Raw genomic sequence first — 27,898 nt, forward strand, 5'->3', positions numbered from 1 at the left:
GATTTCTAGGCCAAAGAAATAGTCTAAATGACCAAGCTGCTTAACAGAAAAGGTAGTATTAAGTCTGTCTGTAAGCTACTAAATCAAAGAGGTTGAGCTGCCTGTCAAAATTATATCATCCACATAGACCAATACATTCAAAGCCAGGAGGTTGTTTCAGAAAAACAGTTTCTTCAAGAGTCCCATTTAAAAAGACTTTTCACATCTAGTTGAAACAATTTCCACCCATAGGACAGAGCAAGAGTAAGAATAATTCGAATGGTGACAGACTTGATTAGAGGAGAGAATGTTTCATGAAAATCAAAACCATGAACTTGGTGGAACCCCTTAGCTAACAATCTTGCTTTGAATCTATTAACAGAACCATCAGCATTTTCCTTGACCTTGTACACTCATTTAAGCCAATGGCCTGCCTATTAGGAGGGAATGGTACTAAGTCCCAAGTATTATTCTTCATCAAGGCATCATACTCTTGCTGCATAGCAGAGAGCTAGTCATGATTTGCTAGAGCTTGTTTCACAGTCTTAGGCCCAGAATGAGTGAGAAATAGTGAAGGGTGGAGTTTAGGATTGTGAATACCAGACTTAGACCTTGTTTGCATGGGGTGAGTGTTAATTGGGAGAGAGGTGGGTACAATAACAGCTTCTGAAGTGGATGTAGGAAGGGTAGTGGACTCAGAATTTTGAGGTTCAGCAGAAATGGATGTAAAAGGAGATGTTAGAGGTACAGACACAATGGTGATGGGAGAATGAGTGGGCAAAGGTGAAAACCCAGGGGGAATAAGTGGAATGGAACCTGAATTAGCAGGTGACGTTTGAGTTACCTCGGGACTAATTGCAACACAAGGTGGAGAGAGGTTAGGATTGAGACTAAAGTAAGAATCCAGACTTTTTGTGCAACTTGAGGAAGAGGGTAAAAGTAAGGAAACCTTAACTCATTAAACAGAACATCCTTAGAGATGTAAACTCTTCCAAAAGATGACAAGCACCAGTGCCTTTGTGAGAAAAGAGTAAACCAGAAACAAGCACTCTTGAGACCTAAAATTGAGCTTGTGGGTATGATATGGTCTTAGCAAAGGAAGACAGGCACATCCAAAGGTTTTAAGAAAGTGATAATCAGACTCTTTATTTAACAAGGTAACAAAAGGAACAATAAATTTAAGAGTAGTAGTAGGTAGCCTGTTAATTAGGTAAACAATTGTTGTAAAGGCATAGTCCCAAAACTATAGTGGTAAAGAAGCATGATGCAGCAAGATTAAACCCAAATCAACTATGCGTCTGTGTTTTCTCTCAACCACACCATTTTGATGATGAGTGTGAGGATAGATTAGTCTATGAGAGATACCAAAGGAAGCTAGGAGATTAGAGAAAGGTCTGTATTCACCTCCCCAGTCTGTCTGAATACTCTTGATCTTAGTATTAAGCTGTAACTCAACATGGACTTGAAATTTTGGAAAACATAGATGGTTTCACCCTTGGACTTTATAGGAAAAATCCATGTGTTTTTTTTTTTTTGCACTGCAAAAATATAATTGTATTAATAGAAGCTTCAGTACTAGATGTACTGAAGAGGTAAGTAATTTTTATTTTTTTTTGGAAGGCAGAAAATATATATATTTATTAATAAGAAAAAACTACAGTACCAGGGGTACTGATGATAAACATACAAAGGCAGCTGTGCTGCTAGCCTCCCAAAAAGAGAACAAAAACCCTTCACAAAGCCCAACTACAAGGTATGACACCCGATTAATCAAAGGCCTCCATTAGATAGGATGACCAGTGATTAAAAGGGATATTAAAACCTTTAACTCTAGCTTTAGACCAGGACCAAGCCAAAAATAAGGCATCATCCATAACTTTGGAATTAATAAAAGGAATGCCCTGAAAAATGAGTAAATTCCTATGCTTCCAGATGGCAGAAGTTAAGGCAATCCACCATCCACACCATCTATTCTGATTTCTTCCTGCAACAAAACCTTCACACCATAGACTGAAATGACTTGCTGGGGAAGAAGGGAGAGCTCCGAAAGTCTGAATCCACCTCAAAGATTCCCACCACAGGCCAACAGTGTATCTGCAATGGAAAAAAAGATGTCCTGCCTCCTCCTGCTCACTGTGACAGAGGGGGCAGGTAAGATCCTGCAACTCCACATTTCTTCTATGCAGATTAGCTCTAGTAGGGAGCCTATCTTTGATGAGCCTCCAGGTGAAGATGGCCGCCTTTGGGGGTATCTTCAATTTCCAAACAAGCTGGAAATTTATCCCATCTAAAGCAGTACTGTTTTGATTTGATAGAAGTCTATAAGCAGACCTAGTAGAGTATAGCCCACTAGGATCAGCTTTCCACAGCAACTTATCTTTCAAGTGATTCTGAAGAGTATAAGCAGTGATGTCCTCCATAAAAGCCACAGCTACACCCTCCTCATGCTCGAAGAGATGTCTCCTCCATTTCAAATCCCATCTCCAAATATTCTGTGAGAAGCTACCCATGGTGGAGATAAAATCATTCTGCTGCTTACTAATCAAAAAGAGCTGAGAGTATTTCTGTTGCAGAGTAATTACAAAGGCAGAATCTGCCAAACCCAGCTACAAAAAGAATCACATAGGATAACAGCCCTATCCTCACACACCCCTAGGACATTTCTGCCTTCAGCCTAGTAGACCATTGGTTAAAGTGGATATGGGAAAAATAATATGTATAACCAACATATGAGGGAACATGTAAAGGTCCCCACAAGTCAGCGAAAATAAGTTCTAAAGGTGAATATACATAAGTAAGATTGTGAGAAGGTAATCAATGAGCTTTACCCATACAACAAGAGAAACAACATTTTGTGAAGCTTTTATTCAAGTGGGAAATGTTACAATGATTAAGAACAATTTTCATAACATGATCAGTTGGATGCCCTAACCTAGCATGCCAAAGATTAGCAACATTGGAAGAAGAAACAACAGATTTTGAGCCTATGTTAGAGCTATTATTGGCATTAGCAGTTGAATGAGGGAGCTCAGCATTTGTAACAGGGACAGAAGTAGACATCAATAGGGAACTCGACCAATAACATGAAAACTAGATCCAAAGTCTGGTATCCAAGTAGAGCCAACTTGACCAGTTCCATGAGAAGCCGAGTTTGTGTGCATGACACTAGGTTGACTGTGACCTGAACCTGTTCACTCAGAATTGGGATTAACCCAAGTGTTGGAGGTTCTAGGTGGACCAATAGAATAAGGAATAAGTTACATTGTAGTAGGATAAAAAAAAGTTAGAGACTCATGTGGGTGAAAGCTAACATCAATCTTGAAATGACAAGCATTAGCAGTATGCCCATATTTAAGACAAATTTGACATTGGAAGTTAGCAAACCGGCGACCATTGCGGCCTCTGTCAGAGCTTCCACCACCGTGTGCAGTACTCCGATCAGAAAAGGTACCACAGCCACCGTCGTGGTCATATGAGTCTCGATAACCACCATTTTTGTAGGTGTTTGGATGTGAGTAACCTTTTGTGTAGTTTAGCGACGCAAAATTGATCATCTGAGCATCTCGATTGTAGCGAGTAAGGCGAGTTTCATGACCATAGAGAAGAGCTTCATTTTCGGCAATGGAGGGAGTACGCTTCTTACTCTCGATAACAGAGATGACTAGCGCATAATTAGATGGTAACCCTTCGAGAAGCGCATCAACGTACTCCTCGTGACGAACAGGAACGCCCACGCCAGCTAATTCATCAACGTAGCCTTTGATTTTGCGCAAGTATTCCTTAACCAATTTTCCATCAAGATGGACTGCGCGCATGGCAAAACAAAGTTACCGCCCACAAGATTTGGTGTGAAGGCTAATGTATTCATGGATTTTGTCCGAAACTTTATACGAATGATTGGAACCAAGAACTCTCGACAGCACAGACTATGGAAGTGTAGATTGTAGCCAAACAAGAAGCATTTGGTCTTGAACCTCCCAGGTTTCATACTCAAGGTTGACTCGATCAGCGATGTGATCGTCCTCGGTGAGGTAACGTGGTGGAACGATGGGATTAACAGCAAATTGTTGCAGCTTGTGCGATTTGATCACTGTGCAGATAATTAGAATCATCAAGTTTCTCTACAATCAAGTTGGGAAAAGATTGAGAAACGGAATTGAAACGAGCGGAAGCCATGAACATTCAGTCGCAGAAGAACTATGCTTACGAAAAAATGGCTCTAGATAACATTTTCGATAAACAAAGAGAGAAAAATCGAAAAAGAATATAACTGATTGTTGATCTGAAAAGTTAATTCGAGTTAGTTACAACCGAGGTATTTAAAGACCTCTGAACTGAGAAACTAGCCATAACTAACTCTATCTAACTTCTAACAAAATGTAACTACTTGGGTGTTGTTAGTGACAAACTAACAGCCCTTACAATTTTTATACTGCTGACTAATACTAGATGGGTGTTGTTAGCCAGAGCTAACAGCCCTTACGATCATGAAACAAAACTGTTTTCACAGTTAGTATTTACATAGTCCAATAACCGGCTTTGCATGGCATCTTGTGACGTGCCGTCACGATGGATTTCGATCTCCTCCATTTGGAATCGCTTCCATCCTTCGAGCTTACACCACCAGACCTACAAGTGTTAGCTCACCATGAGTCTATCTTTCTGCCATGATAGGGGATTACCACCCAAGCGTGCCCAGATCACGCCATCACCTTGTTGTCGGGCTCTAAACCAATGAGTGTTCATCCTACCGCTATGTCGATCATCACGAGGATGAAATCAAAAAGTAGGTAGGGGAATTGTTATTTAAGGGAGTGATCCGCCACAATGTTAGTTTGTTCTCGAATCCTCTGATACTTGTTAAGAAGGACGCATCCCGGAATGAAATTATCGATGATCTCTATGGTTGGATTACTTCTCCAAGATTGACCCTAAGTCGAGCTTCCACCAGATATGAATGCAAGAAGACGACATTCCTAAAATCGTGTTTCGTACCCACGAGGGCCACTACGAATACTTGGTCATGCCATTTGGTTTGGTCAACGCTCCGGCCACCTTCCAATTCACTACGAACTTGGTGTTTAGACCTCTATTACGTCAATGCATGCTGGTTTTCTTTGACAATATCCTCATATATAGCCTAGACTGGCCAACTCACTTATTTCACCTTGTTGAAGTATTGTCCCTGCTTGCCCAACATCATTTGGTGGCTAATCGTAAGAAATGTTCCTTTGGGTTAACCTTTGTTGAATATTTAGGGAATATCATCTCAGCCAAAGGGGTGGAGATGGATCCTTCAAAGGTTAGGGCCGTTTTAGAATGACCTACAAAGGACGTTTGGGGATTTCTTGGCTTAACAGGTTATTATCGGCGGTTCATCGGGGACTAAGGTAAGATTGTGAGAGAAAACTATCAAAGTGGAAACAAAAATATCTTTCTTTAGGGGGAAGGGTGACTCTAATAAAGTCAGTCTTGAACTCGATACCTATCTTCTTTTTCTCCTTTTTCAGGGTGTCGAAGAATGTGATGGACAAGCTGGTGGGGCTACAGAGGCAGCTTCTGTGGGGGCGAAAACTCAGACCAAAAGAAGATTGCCTAGGTGAATTGGGGTACAGTTTGTCTGCCAAAGGAGAAAAGGGACTTGGGTATAAGGGATTTGGGGAAGTTTAACTTGGCTTTACTTGGGAAATGGTGTTGGAATTTGTTCAATCATCATGGGGAGTTGTGGGCACAAGTTCTGGAATCAAAGTATGGGGGGTGGAGGAATTTGGATGCGACAAGAAGGTCCATCAGAGAATCTCTTTGGTGGCGAGATCTTAGCTCTGCTTGTAATCTGTCTGAGGAGGGGAGCAGTTAGTTAGAGATAAATGTAAAGTCAGTTAAGTATGCAGTTAGTTCAACTGCAGTTAGTTAGTTAGAGTTAGCTTAACTGTTTATTTTCTGTTAGTTTGATAGAGTTTGTTGAGACGCTAACAACTGTGTCACTGTATATATAGACAGATGTGCTATCTTGTTGAGAGTGTAATCATAATCAGTTTTCATCTTCTGCTTCCTCTCTCTTCTCTCAAACCTATCTCAAACTCTAATAATCTTCACTAACGGATTCTTCAAACAAGTAGTTATTGCAGTGAAAAAACACCATAATTTGGTGTAAACCATGTGCATCATCTACACCAAGGATACAGAATTTAAAGTAATAAACACATGGATCCAAATTACCCTATGTAAGATGATTACTTAATTCAATTGACTAATGTATGTATAATGAGACTAGACACCGAACAGTAAAAGTGTATAACAATATACTAGTGACAAGCATTTCCAAAACAATGCATAAACAAACATTATATGAAGTGAATATTTTGGTAGATAATTTCCTACCGCTGGTTCAAAATTGCCAGACCGTTTGTATCATGCAATAAAGAAATATCTCCAATTACACACAACACCTGAATGAAATTGTGAAATTAAAAGAAACTATTAAAGAGAGAAAGGAAAATATGGTAAACAATTGAAGCAAAAAATAAATGGAAAAACAATTGTCAAAGAATCAAAACAAAGAGATGAAAAGTTTCTAACAAATAAATGGGAGTAATCAATCCTCTGTTCCCAGTTCTCTTATAGCAAAATAGTACAGCAGCAATGGACATACATTGAACTCATTATTTCCCCAAATAAGACATACTACTTAATAGAATATCCTTAATATAAAAGTTCCTTATTTTAAACTAACAGTATAATCCTACAAGAGACAATTAACTACAGCAACCAGCAGCTAATATGTGAAATGGGTAGTTCTCAAAATCTAAAAAGTTACCTTTTTGTTGCATCCTACAGCAAAACCAATGGCTGTGCTAAGTATCCCATCAATACCACTAGCCCCCCTGTTAGCAGCTACCCTCACCAAGTTAATTGGTAGGTCTGAGTTTAACAGGAGTGATGAAACACTTTGATAGCATATAGACCAACTACATCCATATATATTTGCATCCCGAATGGGCATACTATTACCAAGAAAAAGGGCAGACTCAGAGGAAAGAGCTTCTGACATCACATGTGCAACATAAGGTTCAGTTAGGGAGCACTCAGCAGTAATTTGAAATTTTATCTCCCATTCAACCTGCAAATTAAAATGTTATTAGAATTTTTATTGAAAAATGACTATAGCTGTATCCAGTATCAAGGATTTTTTTTTTTTGGAAGGCAGAAAATATATATTATATATTATTAATAAAAAGCACAGCAGTACCAGAGGTACTGGTGAGATATACACAAGTACAAGACATCTACAGTGTCACCCTCCAAAAACAAAGGAAAACCCAACACTGATCCCACCACATAAGATAAAGATACCCGACCCATATTAACCAAAATACTCCACAAGATTGGAAGACCAGTGGTTGAAAGGGGTACTGAAATTTTTCTCTCTGATTTTTAGCCATGACCATGCTAGGAATAAAGCATCATCCAGTATCAAGGAATTATTATCAGCCACAAACAGAAACCTCATAAAGTGTAGTTGTCCAATACTATTCCAAAATTTTAATGGACAACATTGGCAGTAGTAGAGATGCTTTTGTTGAGATATTATTTTATTTCCTGATTTCTGTTATTATTTCTTGCTCAGTTACTGTTTTTATGTAATTGATTCTGATTGTAAATCCCTAAAGAGCTGAGGAATAAATAAAGAGCTGAGGAACCATTCTCCTTAAGCATTCAGTCAATCTTTTTCTGATAATCAAGTTGGTATCAGAAGTAGGTTGTGATCCAGTCCTCGCCTGGGTTGACCGCAACTCTGATCGAGGTCAGACCACCAATACAAGCGACTCCAGCCAAGCCCCCACACACAATTTTTCGAACACGCCACCACCAGCGTGTGTAGTTCACTCTCCCTTTAACCTTGTTAATGTTAGCCAACTCACCCGCAATCTTAATTGTTCTATTACCATTCTTTCTGTAGGACCGAATACGGGGCGGATGATTGGCACAGGATATGAATCACATGGTCTCTACTACTTCCACTCACAAACAATTGTTGCTTGAACCACTACTGAGGCTCCCAATCTCCTTCACCATTTTTAGTTTGAATAAATTGAAGGCATGGTTCCTAGCCTTTCGCAGTTACAATCCTTGGAGTGTGAATCCTGCCAGCTCGGCCAACATGTTAGCTTTTAGGCATTATTTAGATGATTTTTCTAGGAATACTTGGATTTTCTTAATAAAAGAGCAAACAAAGTTGTGTTTCATATTTCAAAAGCTTTTGTCTTGAAATTCATACTCAATTTGGCAATAAATTTGTACTTTATGTAGTGACAATGAAAAAAGTGTTTTTCTTAATCTTTACACAATTTTATGACATCTCATGGAATGTTTCACCAGTCCTCTTATCCACATACACCACAGCAAAATGGTGTTGCTGAACACAAGCATCAACATGTTGTTGACACACTTCATGTACCCTCTTAATTCACTCAAATGCGCCTTTAAAATTTTTGGGGAATGCAATTCTTACAGCAAGGTATCTTATCTTATCTTATTAATAGAATGCCATCTTCTTCTGTCAATAATAGAGTTCCTCCCTCTATTTTTTTTCCCGATGACCCATTGTTTCATACTCCTCCTAGTGTTTTTGGCTCTACTTGTTTTGCACACGATCTTACTCAAGTCTTGATAAGTTGAAAGCTCATGCTATCTCCCACCCAAAAAGATTATTGGTGGTACTCTCCTGCCAACCACCACTTTTACATGTTTGTTGATGTCACCTTTGAATATACACCCTTTTTCAACTCTCTCATCTACTCTGAGTTTGTCTACTAGGTATTACCTATTCCTTCCATCATCTTTCAACAATCAGTTTCTTCCCCTCCTCGACACCTCCCTTTCTTATTTATCACTGTCTCCCTCAACCAACACATGTGGAAGCACCCTCTATTGAAGGGATTGGTCCTTCATCTCCTACTCCAATCATTCCTCCTGTTGCAATAGACTCTGACTTACCCATCGCTATTCGCAAAGGTAATTGTACTACTCGCAATCCCCACCCCATTTATAATTTCTTAAATTACCATCGTCTTTCACCTTCCCAAATCCCACTATGCCTTTGTATCTGCCCTTTTTTCTGTTTCAATTCCCAAAATTGTCTAGGAAGCACTTTGACATCCAGGGTGGTGACAGGCAATGATTGATGACATGCAAGCTCTAGAATCTAATCTGATGTGGGACCCAATGGACAGATCCCTTGTTGGTTGTCGCTAGGCCTTTACCATTAAAGTTGGACCCAATGGATAGATTGAATGACTGAAGGCATGGCATGTAGCCAAGAGCTACACTGAGATCGTTGGACTCGACTACAATGACACCTTCTCCCATATTGCCAAGATGGCCTTTGTTTGTCACTGACTGTCCATGGAAGGCTATGCATCAATGGCCCCTTTATCAGTTGGACATCAAGAATGCATTCCTAGAAGGTGATTTAGCTGAGGAAATCTATATGGAGCAACCTCGGGCTATTGTGTCCTAATTGGTGGAAATCTCATTTCTTGGAAGAGCAAGAAACAAAATATTGTGGCAAGGTCTAGTACAGAGGCAGAATATCGAGCTATGTATTACTACATGTGAGCTGATTTGGTTGAAGCAACTTGTTAATGAACTCAAATTTTGCAATATGGAGTCCATGAAACTTATTTGTGACAACCAAGCAGCCTTGCATATAAAATCTAATCTCGTCTTCCATGAACAGACTAAACACATTGAAATTGGCTGTCACTTTATGTGAGAGAAGATAATTTCAGGAGAAATTACCACTTTATTTGTAAATTCTAATGATCAGCTTGCAGACATCTATAATAAGTCACTTAGAGGGCCAATGATATCCTACATTTGTTCCAAGCTGGATGCATATACGCTCCAGCTTGAGGAGTGTTGAGATATTGATTGAGATGTTATTTTGTTCCCTGATTTTCGTTATTATTTCTTGCTCAGTTACTGTTTTTATGCAATTGCTTATAATTGTAAATCCCTATAATCAAGGGATCTCATCATTATTGTATTCAATTCCATTATTATAAATAAAGAGCTGGGGAATCATTCTCCTCAAGTGCTTTCAACTGATTTCAAATTTCAAGATAAGATACCACAGGAATAAATCTGATTAGATGTAAAAGAAAACATTGCCAATATTACCATAACAAGAAGTAACTTTTCATTACTGAAATAAATACCATTTTACTCAACAATTGTAGGGAAGTGCTCCACATGCTCCTTGTATGCGGAACTGCAGCTTTAAGTATACAGCCCACAAATTCAAAAATGGAAGTTTGTATACGATGAGTTACAATATGTGATGGATCATGACGATGTGGATGCTTGTCAACCATAATATATGAAAAAGGAGCACAATCCTCAATAATTTGGCAGATTCGTTTGCTAGTTATCCTGCTTCCTATCTGGTCCAAATTTAAAAAAGGAGGAAGGGAACATGTGGAAAAGGCATAACTATCATGTAAAAAAATGAATATGCAGAAACATAACTTATAAAGGAAAATTAAAATTATAGAATGAAATAGATGGGGAATCAATAAAATTTAGTAATAAGTCATAATACCTGAATAACCACATCAACCTCTAACCAGCCCTTGACAGAATCTGAGAGAAGAGCATGATCAAGATTGTCAACAAATATAAAGTTTCTTTCAATATCAGGAAAAGAAGTTAAAAGCTTTCTTAACCGCAACCCAGACAAGATATCTGCTACAACAGGCCACTGAAGGTGTTTAGCCAAAAGTAGAGCAGCCCACATCTCATCCTCTGTATGGATTGCACCAAATAATAGAAGACTATTATTGGCCCTTAGAATCAGATTTAAAACTTCAGTCATTTCACCAGGAGCATTTATACAAGTATGAGACAATTGCATATGAATATACTTGGTAAATGGTTCAGCATTAGCCATCCACAAGTCTAACCCAGATAAACAGCTTGACAACCATCTGCAGGGACTGCTTTCCAAAGGCTCTCTAAAAGGGCAGTTAATATGCACTGGACCACATGGTGAAGAAGTTGCCCAATGTACAGCAGAATCAAGAGTGGTAAGTACCATTTTTGCAGGAATTTGATCTGTGGGTGCAGGGAGATTAAAGAAAAATCTCACAAAAGAACCAAAATGGTTCACCTGATACAGAAATTTAATGTGTTGCTTGAGTACCAAGGATAACATGAACATAAATATTCCTTCATTTAGAATAACTAATTATTAGCCACTGCAACTAACTACATTCGAATTAAAAATCATTTTAGACTTTCCAAATTACTGCACTTGATGTAGTAGTGAATTATATTAATCTAAAATATATGGAAATAGTGTCCAGTTTAGCTAAATGGTAAGAATGTTGCATTGTGACTGTTGAAAGAATATATCCGAATGTTGGGTTGTATGGTCACACATAAATCTTATTAATAATCACATATTGGGGTACAACAGAATCTCTTATGGAAGCATTGCAAAGATTGGGTGTTTAGACAGTTTAGAAGCAAACTGCAACCCATTTCCCTATGAGAGATGAGCAGCGGGCTTGGTAGCAACCACCATCAGTGACAACCACCATGATAGTGATCACAAGCAACCACCAGTGGAATTCAGAGGTGGTGACGACTCACCCAGGGATGCACAGCACAACCATGTCATGGATCAGTGGCGAAGGCTGGAGCTTCCACTTAAGGGATTTTATTTTATTCTAACTTGTAAGATTATATTTTATTCTCTTATTTATTATAAGATAGCAATTAAGGGATTAGTCCTTATTACTCATTAATTACATTGATCCTATGTAATCAATATTCATTCTATTTGCTTATTATAAATAAAGACAAAGTGTGGTCATCCATGATCCACCACACCACATTACAGTAAACCCTTTCAACATAACTTTTTCAAAGTGAGTGAATGTCATTCCCTGTTAGGGCCTTTTTCAACACAATTAAGACTCCAATCCTTTCTATACTTTAGATGAAGCTATGGATCTTGCTAAATTAGAAGAGAGTCATAATTTGATGTTACAAAAATGTTCTAATAAACCAAAGGGTAGATATACTTCAGGTTCCAGGTTTTGTAAGATTAAGGGCAGAAAGGTTCCTATTGGTCTAAGTAACTGTTCATATATGATATGATAGAGATTTAGGAGATATAATAAGATATGATTCTGTTATAATATGGTAGAGATTAAGATATGATTCTATTTATGATATGGTAGAAATTAAGAGATATGATAGCTTATTTCTAGGAAAGTAGGAACCTGTTATCTAATCTAGGAGGATTATATCTCTAAAATTTAGATTAGATTTTGATTAATCTTTTCCTTTCTACTAGCTTATCTTTTTGTATCTATATATACGCAGTTACGTACAGTCTTTGAGTCAATGAAGGAAGAGAATACACATTTTTAGTTATGTCCTTTAATCTCAACATGGTATCAGAGCCATGGCATCCTCCATGAACAAAATTATCTTCGGCTGCCATGAAAGATTTTTTCTTTGATCTCTATCAGTTTTTATTTTCTTCTTACTCTAATTCATTTATCACTAATTCAGTTTCTTCCGCTGCAACAAGAGTCTTTTTCTTCTTCGTTTTTGTTTCTGCTATTCTTTTAGCAATTTCTCTTTAAAAAAACAAAAACAAATCCCTCTCTCCTTTTCTCAGATTTTCAGAGCTCTGTCTTTTGTTTCATAGATTTGGAGTTTCAGTCTCAGATTTGTCTTGTAGTGTTTGGATCTCAGATCCATCGCGTGTTCAATTACTTTTCAGATTCTGTTCATTAGAGATAAAGCAAAAGAGCAATGGTGGTAGCAGCAGGAATAGGTTACACTCTGTCACCTGGGGGGTGTTTTAGTGCTTGTCATGAGTGTGGATTCTTCATGGTTCGCAAGAGAGATTTGTGTTTGTTGGATTCAGCTCTTGGCTGATCTTCGCGCACACCACTGCTCGTATTGGATTTGTTCTCGGCGACATGTTCATGTTCTTCATCGGTTCTCAATCCTGACGGCTGGTTAGTGCCTCATCACATCAGATTGCATATCTTTGTGCACCAAGTGTTTGGTGATTTGCTTCATTATTGATTTGGGAATGATCTTGTTTTGGCCCAAATTTTCTTGGCATTTGTTTGACAAAACTGTCACAATTGGGTTGGTTCCCTAATCTTTTGTTGCACTGCCACCATCAGTTTCCTAATCTTTTGTAATGTGAAATATTCAAGAAGCGCATCAACACAATAAAATAAAAAAAGGAAAAACCCAAGTCTCACATCATCTCAAGGTCAAGATAAGGCATATAAATGGGGGGCAATCCTCTCCCTATAAGCTAGCTTTTGGTTGAGTTAAGCCCAAAGCCACATTCAAAGATGGTATCAAAAATCTTAGATCCATTAAACAGGCCACATTGGAGTATGGAACTATGGAAGACAAAGATACCTAGCAAAATTGCGGTATTCGCTTGGAGATTATGCAGGGGCAGATTGCCCACAAAAGAGAATCTGCGTAAAAGGAACATGCAGATCAACAATATGCTTTGCCCTTTCTGCAGTGGAGCTATGGAAGATGAATCTCACCTATTTATTCATTGCATCAAAATCCAACCAATTTGGTGGGAATCGATGTCATGGATGAATATCAAAGGCGCTTTCCCTTTCAGCCCGAAACAGCACTTCATGCAGCACATTTCTATCCAGATTGAAGGATTAAGGGCTAAGCGATGGAGGTATTGGTGGTTGGCAGTAATATGGTCTATATTTTTTTTTTATCAGCAAAATTATTAATATATTGATAGAAGTACTAGAGGTACTAAGTACAAAGATTAGGTCCATACTCATGGTTCCAAAATAAAACTAATGTAGTTTGAAAAGGAACCATAGTAACATGGTCTATATGGAAGCTTAGAAACAGAATTTTGTATGCAAATGCAGAATTTGATACTAATCGGCTTTTTGAAGATGCTATCTTTATAGTTTGGACTTGGCTTAGACAATTTGAGAAGGACTTCACAGTCCACTATAATCAGTGGTCAAGTAATATTAGACAAGGTTTTTTGTTTTTGTAGAGGGAGTGCACATAGTTCAGCAATACTTGTACACCACACAAGTAGACCTATTTGACTACTTATGTACTACATATAATAGTCCATAACTTTGTAATTAGTACCTCTGGTACTTTATTTCAATATATTATATTTATCTTTGCTGATCAAAAAAAAAAAAAACAGGCCACCCACCATATTATCCATGCACCAAGGTTTGACTATTTTTCAAAATGTCTCCTATTATAAATTTGTGGTGGGTGCCTTACAGTATGCTTCATTCCTCAGCCTGAGATCAGTTTCTTAGTCAACAAGGTTTTCCAATTCATGGCCCAACCTCTCGAGCAGCATTGGATTGTAGTGAAATGCATCCTTCGGTACCTCAAGGGTACTCTCTCCTGGGAGACTTCTTCTTCCTGCTCCCTCTCATTCTCTTTTTATTCTTCAAGCCTATTGTGATGTAGATTAGGCCTCGGATCCAAATGACAGGGGGTCTACATTCAATGCTTTTTTCTTTCTAGGACCCAGCATGGTCTCTTGGTGGTCCAAAAAGCAAACTGTTGTTGCTCGTTCAAGCACTGAAGCTAAGTACTGGAACCTTGCTCCTGCTACTTTAGAGGTCCAACAAATTCAGACCTTGTTGTTTAAGCTGAAAGTTTCTCACACTATTCCTCGAGTTTTTGGTGATAATTTGAGCACTATTTCTCTTGCTCATAATCGTGTCCTTCATGTACCTTGCAATTGATCAATATGCAGATATGCTTATGAAGGCATTTCTCCTACTCGATTGGACAAGCTTAGAGTGGTGGACCCTGTTGTTTCTCACCCTTCCTGAGCTTGCACGGGGTATTAGAGTATAGAGTTTTACTCTGTATTTTCTTTTGGTTTTACATAGGAATTTCAGTTTAGGCTGACAGCTGTACATCTAACTAACTGACAGTAAGTTAGACAGTTAGTTAGAGGTTAGTTAACTCATCTATATAAAGCTGATATCAACTACTCAATGTGTGTAATCATTTTTCTTTCACTTGTGATGAAATCAAGTTCTCTCAATTCTCAGAAATTCTATGAACCCTAATTCTATGAGCTTGCACGTGGGTATTAGAGTATAGAGTTTTACATAGGAATTTTCATTTTTAGGCTGACAGCTGTACATCTAACTAACTGACAGTAAGTTAGACAGTTAGTTAGAGGTTAGTTAACTCATCTATATAAAGCTGACATCAACTACTCAATGTGTGTAATCACTTTTCTTTCACTTGTAATGAAATCAAGTTCTCTCAATTCTATGAACCCTAATACTACGCCAACCCTCCCCCCCCCCCCCCCCCCAATTTAACATTGTAGCACATGTCTACATATACCATGATATTTAAAAACAACAATGGCTTTAACCTGATTGATTGCTTGGTTTGCCCCACAATCCAGAAGCTCTGGAGGTCGATCTGCTGTAAGCAAAATAAGTGGCACAAAATCTTGACTTGCCTCCACAACCTGCACATTTTGTTAGTCACCTAAAGAGATCAAAAGTATTATTTGTATCTTAACAAACTTGAATAATTTATTCCTCTAGAGAAAGAAAACTACAAATCAAGTTGATGGAAATAAAAGTAAAAACTAAGTACAAAAAAAGAGTCAGCAAAGCAACCAATTGACTAACCCTAAAAAGTCCAAAATTTTCTTATATCATAAAACTCCAATAATGCATGCATGTATTAGCAACAGCATACAGAATGACAACAAACCAAGTCATAGGAATGAAATTAATAAATCATCACACATTCAAAATAAAATAAAGGCTAAAATACACTATTGGTCCCTATAATGCTCAATCCTCAATTTTGGTCTCCTATTTCCAAATCAAGACATTCAGTCCCCCTATTTTTCAAAATCAGCGATTTTGATTCTTCTGTTAGTTGACCATTAATTGATTATCCATGATCAAACTTTGTGTGAAAAATAAAAGTATCTAGGAGACCAAAATTGCAGATTGAGCATTATAGGGGGACCAAAAATGTATTTTAGCCTAAAATAAATTCATGAAAATAAGGACATCCATGTCAAACAAGCAATACTAAAATGAAACATACAGCAGGAAGAAGGTTGGAAACTGCAGTGCCTGATGATGTTATGACTACTGCTGGAATGTGAGATCCTCTTCCATATCCAACAGCATGAAATGCTAGTGAACGCTCATCGTAGCATGAAATACATGTGATTAATTTGTGACTTGCAGCAGCAACAGCAAGAGGGGAAGATCTAGATCCAGGAGCAATACAAAAATACTAAACGAAAGAATAAATCAGAATCATGCATTAATATTGGTGCATTTGTAATAATTTATCAGATCATCTCACCATCAAACCAAGTCTTGTGCATTCTTCAACAATAAGCGATGCCCAAACAGTGTTAATATTGGCACTTTCTTTCAGGGAGTTTGATAATTCATTGGCATGATCCAACTAATAATACAAGAGAGAAACATAACAAGGACAAACTTCAGACAAATACAACAGAGAAACATAACAACTAGAAATAACCTGGCAAAAGAATAATTTTATTCTTTGTTGTATGGTACATGAATTAAATTTCCCAAAATCTAAGCTGTCCGGCAACCATCAAAGCTAGATATCTAGGTGAAATGGAGCTTACTTTTAGATCTAGAACATTTTGGTTATTTAAATTTTAAAAATCTTGTTCATCTTATAATTGATTTTGAGATAAAATTTGTTCTTAAAAAGCTCAACTCTAAGTTGGCTTTCTTCCAGTCTAAAATTTTCCAAACTTTCATTCCCTTTTATTCTTCCTCATAGAGTCATTGCAGAATAAGATAAAGTCTTAAAGACCTATACATCCAAAAGTCAATCATCCTGCAAAAAAAATTAAATATTATAAATTGAATTTGAATTAATTTTTTTGTTAGAGCTGTAATAAAAATAAAAAGAGTATAAACAATTCATAAACTTCACCTAATGTAACATGAATAGAGTTCAAACATGTTGTCTTCGTTCTTTTAATAAAATGTTGAATTTCAGTACAAGGTAAGTGGGCATGTGTACTGTCTATGATTCAAGACCAAAGGGATCTTGTGTGCAGAGTTATAAAACTCAGACTGGACCAGCCAGTCCAACCGGTTAAACCGGAACCCGGGCATACCACCGGTTCGGGTAACATATCAAATCAGATATGCATCTAACCCAGTGCCATGTAATCAACCCAACACTGAACCAGTAAGAACTGGGAAACTCGGTCTAGTCGGATACACTCAATTTCCCAGTTGTACTCTCTCACTTTCCAATACACTTTGGTCTGTCTATTGTATCTACTTTCACACAGTCCTATACCTATCTACTGTTCTCACACGCTGCCCAATGTTTGTTTATTGCTTTCTCACATAGCCCAGTACATTACTTTTTTGTTGTTTACGCTACTTTTTGTTGTTTGTAAACATGTGAATATAAAAATAGAGAAAAACAACACAAAATAGGATTTGAACCAAGGTCCTTAAGTTTTCTAAAATATTTAAAGCCATTGCACCACGATAAGAACTTAGTAAATTTATGAAAAATATTATTTTTATATATAAGGTATTATATAAATTCAAAAAATTTAATAGACACTTATTCGTTCGGTTCAACTAGTGACCCACCCATTTGATTTGTGACCCATTAACCCAGTACAATTACCAAGTCAATGACCGGTCTGGTTTTGATAACACTGATTGTGTGAGAGAGTGCATTAGAGAAGTATAGAAAGTACAGAACCATTTATGTGCCATCACCTAGGCTTAAGCTTTCTTTTTTTTTTTTCAGTTTTGAAGCAAATGAACCTTAATTTTGAACTACCTTGTTTTATGTGTGTTTATGTAGCTATGGCCAACCACCTCTTATGCAGCTAAGTATAAGCCCCAAGAATTGTTTATATCTCAATCTTGGGTAAAACCAAATTGGGATTGGAACATTGATAGACGAGAATCAAATTTAACCCTTGATCACAAGATAAAGGATACTCTAATACTATGTATTAGAATTTATGTGTGGGTCATGTTTTGAGGTGCCATAGAGTGTGGGATTTCAACTCAAGTTTGTTTGTCTAAAAATGCCTTGTGGTTTTTCACCCATCGCCCTTGCTTATATACTTGTTATTTGTTTTTGACTCAGCAATGTGGAACTTGTTCACTAATACCCACCTTCGTGTCCAACTAGTTTGCACAATTGTGACTTGTCTTCAATCTCTAGTATGGGCTTGTACTAGTTTAGACCTCAGACACCACATTTTATGTTATCATTCATTGCCTCAACTTGTGGTCTTTTTTCTTGAGTTCTACTGACTATAGGTTTGTCTTCATTTACTTCTTATGGCTTTCCACTTATTTTTGCTAGTCATTTTTTGGGCTTCTAGTCTTCTCTTGAATGTGGGCTTTGATACACTTGAAAATGAAAAGATTTAAAAGGAGGAAACTGAAAAGTAATTTTATTTCTAATTTGATAATTATAAAGGGAGGAAATCATATATAGACTTTTCGAATTTAATTCAAGAACCTCAAGAGACAAATATTTTACAATTGTTAATAGCATAAGAATATGCAGAGACTAGTTTTTTTTTATCAGCAAAATAAATGTATTATATATATATATATATATATATATATATAAATGAAACAGTACCAGAGGTACTAATACAAAAGGGATATACAATCCTTATATCTAGACACCAGAAGTCAATGGTATTCTAGATATGAGGAGAACATCTAGTTTGTTCTATTTGTATCATCCACTACATAAACAAAACCCTGTCTAATATTGTTTGACCATTGATTTAAATGGGTTGTGAAATCTTTCTCAAAATGTCTAAGCCAAGTCCAGGTCAAGAAAATAGCTTCTTCAAACAGTCGATTAGCATCAAATTCTGCATTTGAGAACAACATTCTATTTCTGAGCTTCCAAATAGACCATGTTACCGCCAGCCACCAATATTTCCACCTCTTGCCCCTTATGCCTTCTGTCTTTATAGAGATATGCTGGAGAAAATGTTGTGTAGGGCTGAGGGGGAAAGCACCTTTAATATTCAACCAAGACATCAATTCCCACCAAATTGGTTGGATTTTGATGCAGTGGAAGAATAGATGAGATGCCTCCTCCTCAGCACCTCTGCAGTAAGGGCATCACATATCCTGAATCTGCATTTGTCTGCTGTGCAGATTCTTCTTTGTTGGTAATCTGTCCCTTAGCAGCCGCCAAGCGAAGACCGCAAACTTACTAGGGATTTTTATCTTCCATGGTTCCTCACACCATTCCTCCTGCTGACCTCCTGCAGTAGCCTCCCATATCAGATTATATGCACTGCATGTAGAATACTTTCCTGACTGATCTCCTATCCATTCCCACTCATCCAATCCTTGTTGCTGAATACCTATGTCTCCTATCTCCCTTAGGAAATTGATGGCTGAATCAATTTCATTATCGAACAGCGATCTTCTCCAAAGGAATTGCCACTCCCACCCTGAATCTTTATGATGTCCCATCTGTCTAATCATATGATTCTGCTATGATGATATAAGATACAATCTACGGTATCTCTATGCTGTTAATTTCTGTTGCTGGATCCACTTATCTTCCCAAAACCTGATCTTATCCCATCCTACAACCTTCCACCTCATGTTATTTTGAATGATGTCTCCCTGGTGTGAGTGATTAAGTGCTTGTTTTAAATCCCTCCACCACACAGATTGTTGTCCTGCGCTCCCTGGTTCATGAAGACTCCTCCACCCTCCATATTTAGACTCCAAAACTCTGGTTCATATCTCCCCCTTTTCTTGCATTAGGTTCCACTTCCATTTACCAAGCAATGCAAGGTTAAAGGTGTCAATGTCCTTAATCCCCAAGCCTCCTTTTTCTTTTGGTAAGCAAACTGCCTCCCATTTAATCCATGCGATCTTTTTATGATCTAATCCGCCACCCCACAAAAATCTGTGTTGTATCCTGTGTAACTTCTCCACCACTGATTTTGGAATCCTGAAAAAAGACAAGAAATAAATTAGGATTGATGTTAGTGCAGCCTGAATTAATGTCACTCTCCCCCCCATGATATGTATCTTTGTTTCCATTTTGCCAATTTCCTCTTACATTAGTGGATAATGGTATCCTACGTTTGTCTTCGCCTCGGATTGACCCCTATAGGTATGTCGAGATACACAAAAGGAATAGTTAGCAGACTGCAATTCAAATACTTAGCCGCATCTTGCTTCCACTGATCAGATACCCCAAATGCTCCGAAACAACTCTTTGCATAATTGATTTTTAGGCCTGAGATTAACTCAAAAGCCCTTAGGGTAGCCTTTAGAGCTTTCACATTATCCATACTTGCTTCTCCAAAAAATATGGTGTCGTCTGCATACTGTAATATGCTTATGCTAACATTTTTGGACCCCACTGAATAGCCTTTGTACAGATTTTCTGCCATTGCCCTCCTCAACAACCCTGATAAAGCTTCCACTACCACATTGAACAGGAAGGGTGCTAATGGATCCCCTTGCCTAATTCCCCTTTGAGGAAGGAACTCAGCTGTGGGACTCCCATTCACCAAAACTGACATTGAGACAGATTTAATGCATCCTTCAATCCATTTAATCCACTGGGAGCTAAATCTCATCCTTCTTAAGAATTCCCAAGATACCGAATCATATGCCTTCTCAAAATCTTCTTTAAATATAAGGCAAGGGTTGTGGCTTCTTCTGGCTTCTTCAATTACCTCATTGGTAATAAGTACACTTTGCAATAAGTGTCTACCTTCAATGAATGCAAATTGTGTTTCATCTATGATAGTTGGCATGACCTTCTTGATTCTGTTGGCAAGCAATTTCGCCACTATCTTGTACATGCACCCGATTAATGAGATGGGTCTATATTCACCCAAATGCTGAGGTTCAGATATCTTAGGGATTAAAGATAGAGTATATAAGAGGGAGACAATCCTCAGCTTACAAGACGGTTTTGTAGGGTTGAGTTAGACCCAAAACCCACATTATAAAATGGTACTATAGTGTTTTCTAGGTCCATTAAAAGGGTCATCTACCATATTATACTAGTTATCTACTCATGTCTTACTAGGTATTAGTTCAATTGAACGCATGTTATCATTCTTCCCTTTTTCTCCTTTACTATTGAGTCTCCCATATCATGTGTTTGCATTGTGATAAGTTGGACCCAAGAGTTGTCAAATGTATCTTTATTGGTTAACCCTCAAATAAAAAGGTGTACAAGTGTTATCACCCTCAAAGTCTCGAACTTTTGTATGGATGCCAACTTTCATGAAACAGTATCCTTCTTTGTCAGTCCTCAGCTTCAAGGAGAGAAAGTATTCAAGAAGTTAAGTCTATCTTGGGGTCATTACCGCTTCTAGTCTTGTAGGATGTCTAAGACACTAATCTTGAAGAAGCACGGGAAGATCATAATGAAAAAGCATAGGAAGATCAGTTATTTGGAAGAAAAAAAAATGAAAAGCAAGAGAAACCCACTCTGCTCTTGTAGCAAATTGAATTATCTGAACTAAAGTTAAATGTCCCTGAAGATGATAATGATAATTGGAAAGTTACTGATAATATGCCTATTGCCTTGAGGAAAGTGAGATCATGTGCCAGGTATCCTATTTCTCGATTTTTTGCATTGGTTATCTATTAGTCTGGCATCAAAGCTTTGCCACTGACGCAATCAAAACACCTGTATCACTTCAGGAAGCTCTGAAAGATAGAAATTGGGTTAGGGCCTTGAATGAAGAGATAGAGGCATTAGAGAGAAACTTGACAATGGCTGGAGAGGATTGGAGCATGGGCCTAGAATGGCTGGAGAGGATTGGAGCATGGGCCTAGAAAACAGTACTTTTCTACTTGGTGGGCTGACTTAAGGGTCATCTTTCAGCATCAGAATGTGATCAATGCTGCTAACCAAATCAGGTGGAAGCTGGGGAGAGGTGACAAGTTCCTCTTTTGGGAAGATCCTTGGGGTGATGAAGGAGTTTCTCTCAAGGACCAATTCCCTGAAATGTTCAACATTTCTTCTCAAAGAGACTTTAGGGTAGCAGAGGTGGGATCTTGGACAGAGAATGGGTGGGTTTGGAACATGGTTTGGAGAAGACACTTGTTTGATAACGAGGTGCAGTTAGCTTCTAAATTCATTGATCACATCCACCAAGTCAGTTTAAACAACAATCTCAATGACACCTGGGTTTGGAGAGCTGAATCCACTGGGATTATCTCAACTAAATCTGTCTATCAAGTTATTAAACCTGAACTTCATGATGAAGGTCAGCACCTGGGATTCAAGAATCTTTGGGAGACCAAAGCCCCTCCTAAAGCCCTATCCTTTGCTTGGAGGTTACTTTGGGATAGACTTCCCACGAAGGACAATCTGACCAAGAGGCAAATTCAGGTGGATAATGATTTATGTCCTTTCTGCCATAGTCAACCTGAAACTGCATCCCACTTATTTTTCACTTGTGGCAAAATTATGCCTATGTGGTGGGAATTTTTATCTTGGGTAAAGGAAGACAAGGTGTTTCACTGTAGGCCAATGGATAATTTTCTCCAGCATTATTCCTCAGCAGCATCAAAGGTCTCTAATACAAGAAGGATAATGTGGTGGATAGCAGCTACACTTTCAATTTGGAGGCTCAGGAATGATATCATTTTTCAGAATCAAGATTTTGATATTACTAGGCTGCAAGATAACTCCTTGTTCCTATTATGGACCTGGCTGAGGGGGTGGGAAAGGAACTTCCAGATTCCTTATTATTGTTGGTCTTCAAATATGTCCACAGCTTTTAGCTAAAGCTTCTGTTTTTAGGATTTTCATTCATGTAGGGGGTTATATTTCCTGATCTTTCAGGATCCTATTTGTAATATGTAGTACCTCTGGTACTTTTATTATATAATATAATTTATCTTGGCCTTTCAAAAAAAAAAGAGAGAAACTTGACTTGGGAGATTGTCGATTCTTAGAATGTAGGTTTGGGCATAACTCAACCCTACAAAACTGTCTTGTAAGTTGAGGGTTGTCCCTCACTTATATACATTGTTTTGGTCATATCACTAGTCGATGTGAGACTAAACCACTAAACCACCACTCTCAAGGTTGCACTTCAAGCAATCCCCAAAAAGGCCACAATTAAGGCAAGCTAAAGGGTGTCCGCAATAAAGACAAACTTTCCCAACACTCCCCCTCATGCCCAAGACTTCCAGCCTAAAGTGTATCAGTGGCCCAACAATGGATCTAGGATAGGCTCTAATACCATCTTAGAATGTGAGTTTGAGCCTAACTCAACCTTACAAAACCAGCGTGTAAGGTGAGGGTTGATCCCCACTTATTTACACTATTTTGGTCATATCACTAATCGATGTGAGACTAAAGCACCACCCTCAAGGTTGCACTTCAAGCAACCCCGAAAGAGGTCGCAACTAAGGCGGGCTGAGGGGTGTCTGCAATTAAGGCAGCTTTTCCAACATCGATAAACCCAAAGACAAGAAAGTAGGATGTAGATGGATATACAAGGTGAAGTGTAAATCTGATGGGACATTGGATCGATACAGGGCAAGATTGGAGGCCAAAGGGTACACACAAACCTATGCCATTGACTATGAGGAGAAATTTGCCCCTATGGCAAAAAATGAATATAATACGGATCATTCTCTCCCTAGTCACCCACTTTGGATGGGACCTAGAACAATTTGATGTTAAAAATCTCCTCCTGCATGGAGACTTGGAAGAGGAAGTTTACATGGAGATTCTCCACGGGTTTGAATCTCACAATGGAAAGAACAAATGTGTAGGTTGAGAAGGGCTTTGTATGGCCTCAAACAATCTCCCCGAAGTGGTTTGGAAGATTTACTCAAGTCATGATGTCCTTGGGATACAAACAGAGTCAAGGTTATCATACGCTATTTATAAAACATTTCCCTAATGGCAAACTCACCCTTCTCCTAGTGTAAGTATATATGATAATTGCTTTTGCATTTGATGACAAGACAAAGAAACTAGAAATACAAGAAAAGCTGGCAACTCATCTTGAAATGAAGGAGTTGGGAAAGTTGAAGTATTTCCTGGGAATAAAAACTAGCCATTCCAGAAAAGGCATTTTTATCTCAAAAGGAAAACTGAGATACACAACCACAAGGTTGCCCACTGAGCAGAACCACAAGATTGGAAGTAAAGAAAGTCCACATGTGAGGAGTCCCAATACCAGAGATTGGAGTGGGAAGCTGATATATCTATCTCAAACTAGGTCTAATATTACCTATATTCTTAGTCTGGTCAGCCAATTTATGCATGACCCCCGTGAGAGACACCTTCAAGCAATTGAGAGGATCTTCATTATTTGAAGGCAAGTTCAGGGAAAGGACTATTATTTAGAAGAGAAGGCTCATTGTCCATGGACAAATACATTGATGCTAACTATGCACGGTCAATCACAGATACAAGATTAGTGAATGTACAAAAATAAACAATTTATATACAATTTCCTTCTTTTCAACTAATATATATGCGCCAACATGAAGGGGGCTACCAAAGTTTGTTGGAAAAGTTAGGAAGAATAGCTTGAATAAAGATAAGATGGAAACATTCAATTTATATCTGATTTAGAAGAAAGTTTCCCTATCCCAATCTTTTCTCCTTTGTATTTAATTGTTTGGTTTTTCCTAACTCACTTTGCCTTTATATTCCAGCATTATATGACTCTATTTGGATAAGAGATAAAGCATTATATCTTTGCAAAAATTACAATATATACCATATTATTTGAAAAAACAATGGTTGCTGATAGCCTAACACAAAATTGACTGGAAGATGGAGACTCCTTCTGCAATAGAAGTGAATGAAATTAGAAATTTCCAATTATGCAAAAGATTGAAAAACAAACACATGAAAAACAAATAAATTAAAAACAAATTCATTATTAATGATAGAAAAAGTGAAAAATAGAATACCAGTTCCATGATGTCACCCACACTTTCTCTTCCTCCTGGTGCAATAGTGTTCATGTAGACCTAGCAATTCATGTAGATTAGCAAATAAATAACAAGAAGTCAACAAACTCAGCAGTCAGCAACTTAGAGCAAGGTTTTGGTGGATCAAGAAATATTTCTCGCTCGAAAAAAAAGTAATAGGAGCATTATGTGAATCAACCAAAAAAAACACAAGATACCTAATAAAGGAAAACACTAAACATTAAACATGTATCACTCACAAATTTAAATTTAAAAAATGAATAAAAGGAAGGATATATAGACTGTTGAATTTCAGAGAAAGTGAGAAAGGCATGATGCTATTGTCAAACTTATTTTCATGTTTAAATATTTTGGGTCTCCAATAACATTGGTTTAAACTTCCAAATGTGGTATTGAGAAGGTCAGACCTTGCTTTGCTTGCCAAGAAATTTGAGGCTAATGGTCATTCCAGCTGTCTGACTATGCTATCTTTCTGGCAATTCTCTCAGGCTTCTCCAGCATCCTTGAGTTGCCTTTCAAAATATTCTTTTTTGGTGGAGCTCAATTTTTATTGCTTGTAACAAACTAAAAGCTTTGTAAGATTTACCTTGAGGGGAGTGTTAGAAAATCTAAGAGATATCTAATGATATCATTTTTATATCTTGGAATATTTTAGAGTATCCTAGATGATCTCTTAAGAATTATTCTTCTTTTTATATTTTTTATGATCTGTTCCCTTATTTAATTAGAATCTTTGTAATTATAGGCATATTTGATTAGAATGTGATTTATAGGCATATCAAATCATGTATATAAGAATAAAATCTCCTATAATTGTATTTATTGCAATCAGACTGTATAAAGCAGACTCTGTTGTGTAGTTAAGACACAGTTCCAACGTCTGTTGTATTTGTTTTTCTGTCTTTCAACAACAGTTTTTCATGAGAGGAATAAGCATATAAATTGCCATTTTATCAGAAAGAAGGTTCAACAAAATCTTATATCTACCTCCCAAATAAGGGCAGGTGACCAACTAACAGATCTGTTCACAAAGGTTGTGACTGGAAAACACTGTTATTTCATTTGTTACAAGCTAGGCATGATTAATATTTATGCTCAAACTTGGGATTTGGGAACAATGTTTAAGAGTTATTATGGATTGAGTTAGAATTAGACTATTGAAAGTATATGGGCTTGGCCCAAATATACTTTGCACTGCATTGTATTTAACTCTTAAACTATTAGCATATTATACAAAAAAAAATACAACTATAACGAAAATAGCCTTTGAGCAATAACATTTAACGAGACCCAAGGAAAAGAAAATGCAAAAGACAAATATCAACTAAAGAAACATGTCAAACAAATATTGGCATTTAGGGAAGTAACAACTAGTTGCAAGTAAAACTTACATATTATTAGGAAAGAAAAGAGTTTATACCCTTGGAATAGATCTATCTTCTACCAAATTGAGTTTTTTGAGGGCAGCTCTAGTGCATTTGGATTTCCATGTGTCAATAGTAGACCAGACATGACACATAACCTACACCGTAGGAAATAACATCAAGCATATATACAGGAGGGAGTTGATGTTTTATTTTTTCAGAACCCAAGAAGAAGAAAAGGATCCTCTAGATTATAGGAAACAAAGAGAAAGGCCCAACCAAACCACAATGAAAGATTCCCTTTTTTCATTCACAAAGGTGTAAAAACCCATACAAAAAAGAATTGACCATTTAACTTTAAATATTCCAAATTACAAGGAAAATGATAGAAGCAGGGAATGATGGTAAATGAAACAACAAAAACTGAAAAGATATCATAAAGGCATGTCAGGCACCTGGTCTAGAGAAACTTGAAGCGAATAATGGGCTTCTTGAAAAGTAGAGAAGGAAAATTCATCCCATGCAAGGGTCATTGACAGAATGGAAACACTTTCCAGCTCATCTAACTCAATCTGGGAGCGGCTAAAGAATTAGTATTTAAAGTTATTAAAGTAATGGCAATAAGATTGTTGAACCTTTACCTGAGGGATGAAAAACCAAAAAGAACCTTCCTGGTGACTCACATCATCATCCAAATTAACATCCATGAAACCATAGGCCACTACATTGGTTGAATCAGATGAAATGTATCTGTTGAGGAAAGTGCGGTGGTTTGGAGTTGGAGGGAGAAAGGAAACAGCAGCACCGATGCCACAAACACCACGGGTTCCATTGACATAGAGTGATTTAGAGTCGGCGTCGTTCTTGGAAACATAAATGAGAGGAAAGACCGAGGAGGAGTGGGGTTGGGAGCAAAACAAAGTGAAGGCCTTAGGACTGGGAGGGAGCGCCACCTGAAACCTAAGGAATCCAGTAGGGGAAGAAGGGGAAGGAGAATTCAAGATTTGGAGAGCCTCCTTCAGTTTCTCAAGTCCCTCCTCCAATGTCAACGCCGGAGACAGAGTCCGCGTCACGCACTGCTCGAAAACCACTTCCTTTTCCAAAACGTCGTCGTTTAGGGGCACAGGTCCATCCAGCCTCACTCCGACTCTGACTCCACCAACCTCACTCCGACTCCGACTCCGACTCCGACTGCACACTCTCCCACTTCCCATTCCCAAACCATTACCGCCTCCCTCAACCAAAAACATTGCTCCATTGCACACCCTCCACCCTCCCAACGCCGACACCGCCAAATTCATCGCTAACGGCTAAGAAACCAAACACTCACTCTCTTAATATTCTATTATCTATTATCTATATATAACAGAAAACCACCAACCCAATTATAAGATTGGATAATATATTATTGATATTTGGAAAGAATAGGAGAAAAATAATCCATTTACATTTTATTCATTCATTATCTATATATAAAAGGAACTATCAACAATA

At 37.7% G+C, this 27,898-nt stretch overlaps 1 protein-coding gene across 5 annotated transcripts in view; it reads right to left on the reverse strand.

Annotated features, from left to right (window-relative positions):
- The window catches only part of LOC114387540 (protein PHYLLO, chloroplastic), a 47,439-nt gene extending 19,694 nt beyond the window's left edge, over positions 1 to 27,745 (reverse strand). For 2 of the 5 annotated variants that reach the window (XM_028347740.1, XM_028347739.1), the window contains exons 1-12: positions 27,046 to 27,744; positions 26,860 to 26,976; positions 26,461 to 26,562; positions 25,020 to 25,079; positions 24,824 to 24,892; positions 16,399 to 16,503; positions 16,132 to 16,326; positions 15,437 to 15,535; positions 10,583 to 11,149; positions 10,200 to 10,424; positions 6,797 to 7,099; positions 6,361 to 6,428 (exon numbers count right to left, since the gene is read on the reverse strand). In XM_028347740.1, the coding sequence (XP_028203541.1) occupies positions 6,361 to 6,428; positions 6,797 to 7,099; positions 10,200 to 10,424; positions 10,583 to 11,149; positions 15,437 to 15,535; positions 16,132 to 16,326; positions 16,399 to 16,503; positions 24,824 to 24,892; positions 25,020 to 25,079; positions 26,461 to 26,562; positions 26,860 to 26,976; positions 27,046 to 27,705 (2,570 nt within the window). In that variant the 5' untranslated portion in view covers positions 27,706 to 27,744. Of the gene's footprint in view, positions 1 to 6,360; positions 6,429 to 6,796; positions 7,100 to 10,199; positions 10,425 to 10,582; positions 11,150 to 15,436; positions 15,536 to 16,131; positions 16,327 to 16,398; positions 16,504 to 24,823; positions 24,893 to 25,019; positions 25,080 to 25,447; positions 25,590 to 26,431; positions 26,563 to 26,859; positions 26,977 to 27,045 lie in introns of those variants that run through there. The other 3 variants (XM_028347742.1, XM_028347744.1, XM_028347743.1) reach the window with 3 other exon arrangements.
- Between the last annotated feature and the right edge of the window lie 153 nt (positions 27,746 to 27,898).

The sequence above is a fragment of the Glycine soja genome, chromosome 15 (assembly GCF_004193775.1).
Source record: "Glycine soja cultivar W05 chromosome 15, ASM419377v2, whole genome shotgun sequence".
NCBI lineage: Eukaryota > Viridiplantae > Streptophyta > Magnoliopsida > Fabales > Fabaceae > Glycine > Glycine soja.